The following is an 11114-nucleotide window of genomic DNA, read 5'->3' on the forward strand; positions in this document are numbered from 1 at the left end:
TAATGACTGTTAGTGTTTATAATTCACATACTCTATTCTAATATGTTGTAAACAGGACACAAAATGAGGCTAATGTTGCTGTGCCCACATGTATCCACTAAACAGCATTCACAATTAAACAGGATACACTTGTGGATTGCACAGACTGGTAAAGACACTGTGGGTCTTCTTAAACCCAAGGTCTAACACCATCTTAACCAGGAACGAGAAGACAAATGCCTCTTATCTGTTCCATGTCACACCTGCTTACATCTGCAGGCATGCAGCTTGAGTCCTGTGAAAGTTACTCTCTAAAAGGTAGTTACACAGCAATAAACATTTACCCGAGCAGAATAGAAGAGGACAGCTAAGATTAATGTGGAAATGATGAGAGGTGGTCATAGTAAGGTCTAAACAGTGGGTGGTTTTTGTGTTGCCTCCTCAGAGCTTTCGTCAGATGTGTCTGGAGTTTCTGTGGCCTGTTGACCAGCTTGTGGAGGAGTCTGCTTGGTGTTGCTCTCTTCCTCTGAGCTTTCCGATGAGTGAGTCTGAGTGCTTGTACTTTCAGTGGTTGTACTTTGTTCTTCAGACATACTGCCAAATGATTTCTGTGCCAAGTACAAAACAAATACAATAAAAAATATATACGATGCACTCACGTAGTGAAATTAAGGAATAAATAACCTATTTTATATATGTAGACGATATAATTAGCGACAGTTCTAGTTGAAACATTAATCACTTGATAACTTAGCGTATTTATCGGCGCATACTGCGCACCGGGGTATAGCACACACCCCTGCCCGGACCGGAAGAGAGGGAGACGCGGCTGCAAATCATGGAGCTCTAGGATTTACCGGCGTATAACACGCAGGTAGGGTTTCTGCTTCTTTTTTCAGTTATAAAAGTGCGTGTTATATTCCAATTTTATAAAGCCTGTCAGCTCAGTTAAATAATCACACATGTAATTCATGTCTGCAGTTTCTATACTTTGCACTTCCCATATGGATTACCTGTTCGTCATTTTCTTTGGCTGATAAATCACGTTTTCGGAGGGTCAGAATATCTGCTCTTGGGAGGTTCTTATTATTGGGTTGCTCACTAGGGGCAGCAGTAACCTCTTCTGATGAAGAATCAGAGTCTGGTACGGATTGAGTGTTGCTTTCAGTTGAGGAGGAGTCCTGAAAAAAACCCAAATATTTTGTTTCATCTTTTACTTATTATTTTTAATAAATACACATACTGATCTGATGTTTGTGATTTATAAGAAAGTTTCTCAACTCTGGCTCTCAGTTCTGAACATAGGTGGCTATCTATCTTCTATATGGGCTTAAAAGGCAGCCACTGATCACTCCAGTGTTTTTCCTGAGGAGAAGCTGAAAACATACAATGTTGGGATTACTCTAGTTCACTGCTAAATCCAAGGGCCAATACTCTATGCTAATCCTACTTCACCTTTCTACTGCTTTTGATACCGTAGACCACCTTCTTCAGATTCTTCACAATCTTGTCTCTGTGACACTGCTCTTTTTGATCATGCCAAAGGCTGCCCCTATCCTCTGGAATGCCCACCTAAAGTTACAGTATATTATAGTCTGGTTTAGCTTTTACCTGGCCAACATTTTCATTTGCTGCTAAGTCACGTTTCCGGCGGGACAGGTTGTCCTCATCAGGTTGTTCACTGGGGGAAACAGTAACTTCCTCTGATGAAGAATGTGAGTCTGAATCGGGTACAGATTGAGTGTTGCTTTCACTTGAGGATGAATCCTGGAAAAAGAAAGTGTACATATGTTTTCCACATTTTTCTAAATCATTATTTTTGTTTCCCTTCTTTGGTAAAAGTATTTTGCTTGGCAAAAATACTAAATGAGAACAGGCACTGGCATCTCATTTATAATTTGAGTTGTGTTTCAGTCTGTCCTTACATTTGTATTTTTTTCTAAAAGATTATATTATTACCATGCAGCTTTTATTGGCTAACTGAGAGTTTAATTGCAAGCTTTCGAGACCAAGTTTTTAGGTCCCTTCCTCAGGCATGGCCCCTCTAACCAGGGAGTAAACTGACCAAAGATGCTCTGACTGGACCGTATCTGTCTATTAGATCTCTGGTAGTCAGGCTAATTTACTGCTGAGCAAATTCCCTAATACCTCTGTGTTTATTTTAAGCTTTTGTTAACCTGTGAATTGTGCTTTTGTATTAAGAAAATTCTGTTTTAGCTTCATTAATGCCTGAAGAAGGGACCTAACAACTTGGTCTTGAACGCTTGCAATTAAACTCTGTTAGCCAATAAATGGGATCATTTTAACTATATTTTACTCCTGTTTTCTAAACGGCTAACACGGTACAAACCCTTTTATCATGCAGCTTTTAGGCAGACAGAGCACAATGACTGTGCCACTTGCCCCAATACAGTCATTTGAAATTCATGTGTCATTGAGACCTTACTGTCTAGATAAATAAATAGATAGAACGATCAGCTGTCAGTAGCTGATCTAGTAAAGGAATTTGGTGATCTTATATACTGAAATCTCTAACTTTGCAGTGTTTAAAATAAAATACCAACATACTTTATACAATGATGTTCTATTCTGTGTATGTGGTTCCAGCAAATTAAATATGAACCTGGTTTGAAGAAAGGCCCCTGGGTGCACATGTTTACTTGTCAGGCACATGGATTGCTAGAAGCATGCTAAGCACCCACTAGCCATAAACACTGCAGAGACATATTATTCGTTAAAGCACTGGAGTCCTTAAAACTTGGTGTCCCTTATGTTGGCTTACTGTATTTAATAGATAACCCAGTACTTTTCGCACACAGGAAATACCCAATGTTAACATTGCTTCTGTTACCTGTCCAACATTTTCATTTGCGGCTAGGTCGCGTTTCCTGAGGGACAATGTGTCATCATCAGGTTCTTCACTAGGGGAAGCAGTAACTTCCTCTGATGAAGAATCGGGTAGAGATTCAGTGTTGCTTTCATTAGAAGATGAATTCTGGCAAAAGAAAAAACAAAAAGGTTGATTATTTTTTTCTGTTGTCTTGTCTCCCTTGATTTGTAAAAATTCTTAAAAATTATATTTGCTTGGAGGCCTGTTGAGGTTTCAGTGTAATACAATTATACAGGCATTTTATTTTCCTAATACGTTAGTTCTTAAAGATCTTAAAGATATTTGTGTTCTATCCTTTGGATGGATCAAGCTATTTTTTTATTTACTGTGGTTTGAGTATAGCATAATTTTATGGCTACATATTTCCTTTTGTGGACAAAATCTTCATGTATCTATCAAAGTATTCATAAAGATTTATTTACTAAAGCTAAAATTCATTAAGCATCATGAAGGGCCTCTTCTTGCAGGAGAAGCTTGCCAGGGATGGCCCTTTATCGTACATAATTGATTTAGTGTGTTAAAAATACAACTCTCCTCACAACAACTATTTTAGTGAATTAACCCAAGAGAGCTGAAGTGAAAACTGGCCTGCCAACTCTCATTTCACAGGAGACATTTTTGTGGACAGTACACCCATTATACTACTACTGACCACTGCTTTAATCCAAAGTCACTTGTTATGTGGTGTGTCTTGATAGATATTTAATAGTACAGTGTTTAATTAAAGAATAAGTTGTAAGATTACTAGAGTAAAAACATTTTCACATACCCAGGTAACACATCTCTAGGTTAGTGACATAATGAAAAAACGAATTAACGTGGACGCAGTTTATAGGTTATATGCTCAGATCAGTGAATACCTGTGCATCATTTCCTTCTTCTGTTAAATCACGCTTTCTCCGGTTCAGCAAGCTATCTCCTCTTCCACCCGTGACAGGCTGGTTGTCAGAATAGTCTGGTGTTGGTTGATCGCTAGGTACCTCATTGGGAACAGTGGTGACTTCCTCTGAAGAAGAGTCTGAATCTGATACAGATTGAGTGTTGCTTTCACTCGAGGATGAATCCTACAAAAGACCAAATTTCTTTTGTGCTGAAGAACAGAGCTATGTGCCCTTATTTTTTAACTTGAGCGTATATTTACATGGCATGCTCTCAGTAAAATTCAGAGCAGCTCCAAGAGTTAAGTATAAATGCAATAAGCAAAACAGCATGTGTTTTTTTTTATCTAAAAATATATTACATTACGGTAGATCAGTGTCTAACTTGCATTGGTCTCTATTCCTATATCTATCTATGTGGTAGAAATACTATTCAGTTAATAGATTAAAAACTGAAAGCCATAGAATAGATATATTATACCCTGGTCTGTTTTGTAGTTGTATGAAATTAATGTAAAGTGTCCATAAAGGGGCTAAACATATTTTGGTACTATGATATCACTCATGCTGGATTCAATAACTAGAATGTACTACTTATAGGTAATTAATTACCTATTCTTCCAGGGGCTATTCATTAAAACTAGTGATACCTCTAATCAAGGTTAAATACTCTGGCCCTATATATTTCTGTTTTTTATACTACATTGTCCCAATGCGAACTTTGGGAGGACTGCTGGTTTACTTATTTATTACAAATGTATTTCAAGTAGTTGAATCCAGCCTTATATTTGTGAACTGTGAGATTAAATGTAATAGTTAAACACAACACATTAAATTTACTAACCTGATGTGAAGAATGGGAATAGTTGTCTGGAATACTGTTGTCCTGTTTCAACTGTTGACAAAAAGAGACAATCATTCAACATGCAGTATATCACAAATACATGGCACAGAGGCATAAATAAAATAATTCAACCTGAAATATAATGTATTGCAGCTTTCATAGTTTTTAATTGAAAACAGTAGGCTGATTTATGTAGTCATTTTTTTTATTTTTTTTTTAAATCCTCACATTTTTCCTTGTGTAAATGTTCTGTATCTATTCAATACTGCCTTCATAAAGAGTAAGAAATGAGTTTCGGTCTAAACTAAATGCCTAGAAAATATATTATGTTTGTATTTATGGTCAATGTGTTCAACCATTTTAAACCATGTATGCTCATGCGTCAAGTTTACATATCATTATGGAGAGTTGGGCTTTCTATGAATAATGATACTGTGTGATAGTATAGTGATAGTGTTATACTAATGTTTCTTAGCATTATAAACTAAACAAGTTGTTATACTGAGATGAAGAATTCCAACTCACTGCATACATTATTCAAAATGAAAGGCATACTGACCTGCATGCTCATAAAATGACATACATTTTTGGGCTAAGTAATGTGAATTCATAAAACACATTAGATGATACTCACTGGATATGCATAGGCTATACCTAGGATGCATACGATAAGCACGGCAGTCTTCATTTTCTGTAGAAAAAAGTTGATTTAGAACATTTTACATTTATTTGCCCCTTTCTTCAAGTTAAAAAATGTTAAATGTGAACAATGATAAGCATATGAATACATTACCTTAGCAGTGGCTGTCAAGTATTTTTGTATTTCTCTGTATTGCAAGTTTCCAGTATTCACAAGTGGATTGTTCAACAACCAGAGGCTTCTTGTTTTGCTGTGGAGTGTCTCGGGGATTGAAGAATTTAAACTGTGTCCCCCAGACACTATTAGCCAATCGGCATAAGACTAGGGGAGTGACTCAATATGATTTCTAACCACCTGACTTGCCCACACTTCCTCTTGCTTCCTTTTGGTTTTGTGGTTTTTCTTCTGTCAACAGAATGAATCCTTCTGCACTGACATGTGATAATCTACAGTATAATTAACTAGTTTTCATTTTGATGGTTGCTGTTGTGTAATATGCAGGGACTTCCAGCAAGGATTTATGAGGTTTTCTATAGAGAGTACATTATTGTGAACAAGTCATTAACCTGTCTCCAAAGTGTTTGGAAGGAAATGATTCTGGATAGATTTGCAATGAGTAATGTAGGTGGATGGAGTGGGAAACAAACTGTGGTGTGGGATTAGACTGTTTGACAAATAGAACATTTAATATACTAATTTATTAAACAAGAAGTTACGTACAAAACAAATTAAGAAAAAAATCTCTATGGATACAGTAACATAAGAGAATATCGTTCCTGTCTTATATAGCAGAATATCATTAAGGATGGCAAGGCTGTGCTTAAAGATTTTGCATTGCCACAGTAAGGTTTGGACGAAATATTTACACTACCTTCCCCAGGTGTGTTTCTTCTTGAAAGTAGCAGGTCTAATTCTGTTCTGAGAATAAAAAGCTGGAAAATTGCCAGATTTTCTTGTTGACAAGGTGCAATTTTTGTCATTGTACCAGACATTAGAAGTGTGTGACCTTCATGGCCTCTTGTCGTTAATGACTGCTGCCTCTTGATCAGAAAATCCTAAAAATAAATCTGGGGCATCACTCACCATTGTGTGGTCTTTCCGATTCCTGCCTGCTCTGTTATACGGTGCGTGAAATGTAGCTGATGTCCCGTGCAAGCTAAGTTTAGGCCTGAAACTAACTTGTCAATGAACATGGTCATTGGCCTAGAGTGACTGAAAACCAGCACTGCTCTTTGTCTGGGGCACAGTCATGCTGGAATAGAAAAAGGCCTTCCCCACATTGTTCCTACAAAGTTGGAAGCATAGCATTGACCAAAATGTGTTGGTGTGTCCCCTTCAGCATACCAAGACATTTTGGACAATGCTTTGTGGCCTAAAGTGGCTAGGCAATTTTAATCCTCAGTCTATTCATTGTGAGTATGCCAGTTCCTTGGAGTCCTGTACCAGTGCCTTTCAATCTACACCGAATAATTCCATAACAGTGAATATATTACTGACAGTGAGTGCATATATGTGGGAATGAATGAACTAATATTTAATGTTAATACTTGCATTGGTAGAGTTTGTTGGAATCATAAATGTCACTCTTTTGGATACTCAGTTTATGACTGGTTGTTTGGTCAGAATTTCTTATATAAAATGATATTCAATGGAATATTAAAATCCTTTCCAAGACAAGTTGTCTAAAATACTGCTGCTAGATAGATATACATTCATGTCACCACTAGGCACACGTGGAATACATGTCACAGTAACCCTAAGAAGAAACCATGGTGGGGTAAGAATAAACTATAGCCAAAAAGGGTAAGGAATAGTCACAAACGGGCAGCGATCACCTCTTAACGCTCTACCAGGCTCTCTCAGCTCTCCTTAATAAATCATCAAACTCCATTGATTTTCAAGACAATGTTTAACCTACTGTTTTAATACAGATACAGTGAAGGAAAAAATTATTTGATCCCCTGCTGATTCTGTACGTTTGCCCACTGACAAAGACATGATCAGTCTATAATTTTAATGGTAGGTTTATTTGAACAGTGAGAGATAGAATAATAAAAAATCCAGAATAACGCATTTTTAAATAAGTTATAAATTGATTTGAATTTTACTCAAATAAGTATTTGACCCTTTTGCAAAACATGGCTTAGTACTTGGTGACAAAACCCTTGTTGGCAATCAGAGGTCAGACGTTTCTTGTAGTTGGCCACTGATGTTTCTTGATGTTGCACACACCTCAAGAGGAGTCAAATAATCTTTTGTGGTACCCACTGCCTTTTTAGGAGAACAGACAGCCCTAGACTGACATGGACAGTGATACATAGTAAGTGGAGGGTCTCCCACATAAAAATGCAGGAACTCAGTGTAGTACGTTGAGGGATTGGAGAAGTTAGTAGTGTCAAACCTACAAAGGTTGAGGCAGTCCCCCTTTTCCTGCTCCTCCTGGAAAGGAGGAAAAGAGTTTCCTCACACAGTGCGCGGGCATTAGTCGGGCTGCATAGATGTCTGCGCAGCCCCAGTGATGCTCGGCCGGCCCCCGGAATAGTGAAATCTGGAAGAGAGGTAAGGGGGTGTGGGAGAGTGAATGGGTGAATGAAAAGATGAATAAATTAAGTGAGTAAGTGTTTATGGACAGAAATGTGGCAGACAGGATGTTTGGGGGGGCAGAAGTGGCACAGACAGGCTGTTTCAGGAGCAGAGTTGGCACAGGTAGGCTGTTTTGGGGCAGAGTTGACACAGGCAGGCTGTTTCAGGGGCCGAGGTGGCACAAGCAGGCTGTTTCAGGGGCTGATGTGGTACGGGCAGGCTGCTTCAAGGGCAGAGTTGGCACAGGCAGGCTACTAAAGGGGCAGCACTGGCACAGGTAGGATGCTAAAGGGGCAGCAGTGGCACAGGCAGGCTGCTAAAGGGGCAGCAGTGGCACAGGCATGCTGCTAAATGGGCAGGGGTATCACAGGCTGGCTATTTTAGGGGCAGAGTCTTACCACGTCAATTTCTGCCTTAGCGTATAGTGATGGGAGTTACGCTGTACCACTATCAATGTCAGGCTCAGTATACAGTGATAGGAATTATGCTGTACCATGTCTGTTCAGTAAATGTTATTAATTTAAACGTATTTAATTTATTTATAAGTTAATAATGTATTTCTTCATATTCTTAGTTTTTTCCCAGTTTACAAATTTGTGAAATAAATATTCTTGCCAACATTCATTTTTTTTGTGGGGTGGAGGGGTGCCACATACAAGATCCGCCCCGAGTGCCAAATACTCTAGGTATGCCCCTGCATTGGCATACATGGAAGCATCCCATATACACAACTACACATTTCCTGATCCACCCTCAAGAGGTTAGAAACGTATAGAAAACAAAATATGTGAAGCAGGATCCTAAGTGAGACTGCAGCATATTGGCACTGGATGGACGTAGAAGTATCACACAGATGGCTATTCAAGATGTTGTTTGTGTAAAATTAATGGAGGAATCCATGTGACTTCACTGTCATGTTCCTTTCGGTTAATCAGACCACAATAAACTTTTAGGAAAGTGTGACTGTTTTCCAGTAACAAAGTTACAAATCTGCATATAATTAGACATATCATCTTGAGGGAATGTTGTTTTACTTGCCATGGTTTAATGATTAAAATGAAACACATAGCTGAAAATAATGAGATGTGGACATCTGATTTGCATTCAAGAAATAAGCAGTTAGTTAAAAAAATAGCTCTCTGGTTTAAATGCGATTTTTTAAAAAATTGGGTGCAGAAAAAAATGCAATACAGATTCACTTCATTGTCTCAAAAAATAAGAATATGAAGGGGAAACAAACCAAATATATATATATATATATATATATATATATATACAAAGTATCTCACAAAAGTGAGTACACCTCTCACATTTTTGTAAATATTTTATTATATCTTTCCATGTGACAACACTGAACAAATGACACTCTGGTACAGTGTAAAGTAGTACACCTGTATAACAGTGTACATTTGCTGTCCCCTCAAAATAACTAAACACACAGCCATTAATTTCTAAACCTTGCCAACAAAAGTGAGCACATCCCTTGGAAATGTCCAAATTGGGGCCAAAGTGTCAATATTTTGTGTGGCCAACATTATTTTCCAGCACTGCCTTAACCCTCTTGGGCATAGCGTTCACCAGAGCTTCACAGGTTGCCACAGGAGTCCCCTTCCATGACAACATCACGTAGCTGGTGGATGTTAGAAACCTTACGCTCCCCCACCAGGGTTAAGGTCTGGAGACATGCTTGGCCAGTCCATCACCTTTACCCTCAGCTTCTTTAGCAAGGCAGTGGAGATGTGTTTGCAGCACTTATACGTCTATTTCCCAAAGACAACCTGTGGATATGACGCTGAGCACGTGCACTCAACTTCTTTGGTCAACGATGACGAGGCCTGTTCTGAGTGGAACCTATCCTGGGAAACCGCAGTATGGTCTTGCCCACTGTGCTGCAGCTCAGTTTCAGGGTCTTGGCAATCTTCTTATAGCCTAGGCCATCTTTATGTAGAGCAATAATTATTTTTTTCAGATCCTCAGAGAGTTATTTGCCATGAGGTGCCATGTTGAACTTCCAGTGACCAGTGAAACGGAAGCCTGGGGATATTGCTGACGGATTTCGGTGGTTTGTCGTCCTAGCAGGAAAAATAGCTCTTGGCAGAGAGGGACAACTTGAGGTCCCTGGTCAGTCCGTCACAACCAGTATGAGAAAGTGTGAGAGCGATAACACCAAATTGAACACACCTGCTCCCCATTCACACCTGAGACCTTGTAACACTAACGAGTCACATGACACAGGGAGGGGAAATGGGCCCAATTTGGACATTTCCACTTAGGGGTGTACTCCAAAGTTGCCAAAGTTTAGACATTAATGGCTGTGTGTTATACAGGCTGTACACTAACTGCTTTACATTGTAGCAGAGTGTCATTTCTTCAGTGTTGTCGCATGAAAAGATATAATAAAATATTTACAAATACTGTATATGGCACAGCCATTAAAAGCACAAGCACAGTGCACAAGGTATGCATTAGCGAGGACAACCTTGGTGCCTTTCTCTTGCAAGAATTGTCAAACTGGCCTTGAAAAAGCATAATTGATTCATATGAAATGCTTCATCTGTGTGCACCACACAATTTAGTAAATAAGCCCCAGTACATAAAAAAGGAAGGAGGGTTAAAACTTTTTAAACCCGATTTTGAAAACTACCAATGAGAAATACAACTGGTCTTCTTGTGTTGATTCTGTATAAAAATACTGCAAGAATGGTATCTCAGCTAGCTAAATAAATTCAGTGCGAGGATAATTATTGCTTTTGCATAAACCTATTCTGGCGACAATCCATTGTTTGACATGGCACATCTGAGATGAAACATTACACTTCATCTTAGAAGGAAAGTTGTTTTAACAGGATAAATTAATGTGATGTAGCAGGATGTCGATGTTCATATAAGGCATGTTGTTTACAAAAGAGGCTTGCATGGCAACATCCATTTAATTAGATGTCATATGAATAAAAATATTCCTAGTAAAATGTGTTTTTTTGAGTAAATTGTGGCTTGGCTATTTATGTTTAACAGGATAACTGAAAACAGGAAAACGGGGGAGATGGTCAAGTTCCTTTAAGGTAATCTGGTTTATTTATAATGTATTCTTGGATTATAACCATTTATATTTAATATATAAGATCCAGTGCCCTAGCATCCTGATATTCTTGTCCATTTAATGTCATACAAAATATATACATTAATAAATAAACTGTTATTTTATAAATCTACCTCTATAGATGTGACAGGCAGATAAAGCCTTCTCTCTTAGCCTTTCCTTAATTGTCCAAGGGCCCATCCTCTGACATAATGTATTTT

At 38.3% G+C, this 11114-nt stretch overlaps 1 protein-coding gene across 1 annotated transcript; it reads right to left on the reverse strand.

Moving 5' to 3' along the window:
* Window positions 1-389: 389 nt before the first annotated feature.
* LOC128487866 (uncharacterized) lies at window positions 390-5481 on the reverse strand. Its single transcript, XM_053461635.1, has 8 exons — window positions 5385-5481; window positions 5226-5282; window positions 4592-4642; window positions 3730-3933; window positions 2831-2974; window positions 1591-1746; window positions 993-1160; window positions 390-587 (listed from the first exon to the last, which is right to left on the reverse strand). Exons 2-8 carry the CDS (start codon window positions 5277-5279, stop codon window positions 390-392), a joined length of 975 nt encoding a protein of 324 aa, XP_053317610.1. The 5' UTR covers window positions 5280-5282; window positions 5385-5481.
* Between the last annotated feature and the right edge of the window lie 5633 nt (window positions 5482-11114).

The sequence above is a fragment of the Spea bombifrons genome, chromosome 1 (assembly GCF_027358695.1).
Source record: "Spea bombifrons isolate aSpeBom1 chromosome 1, aSpeBom1.2.pri, whole genome shotgun sequence".
NCBI lineage: Eukaryota > Metazoa > Chordata > Amphibia > Anura > Pelobatidae > Spea > Spea bombifrons.

Excerpts from the sequence above, each read along its gene's own strand:
- LOC128487866 (XM_053461635.1), bottom strand. The coding sequence starts at position 5,279 with ATGAAGACTGCCGTGCTTATCGTATGCATCCTAGGTATAGCCTATGCA. Across the intron at positions 4,643-5,225 it reads GTATAGCCTATGCATATCCA|TTGAAACAGGACAACAGTAT; the intron begins GTGAGTATCATC and ends TTTTGTCAACAG. Across the intron at positions 3,934-4,591 it reads ATTCCCATTCTTCACATCAG|GATTCATCCTCGAGTGAAAG; the intron begins GTTAGTAAATTT and ends GGTCTTTTGTAG.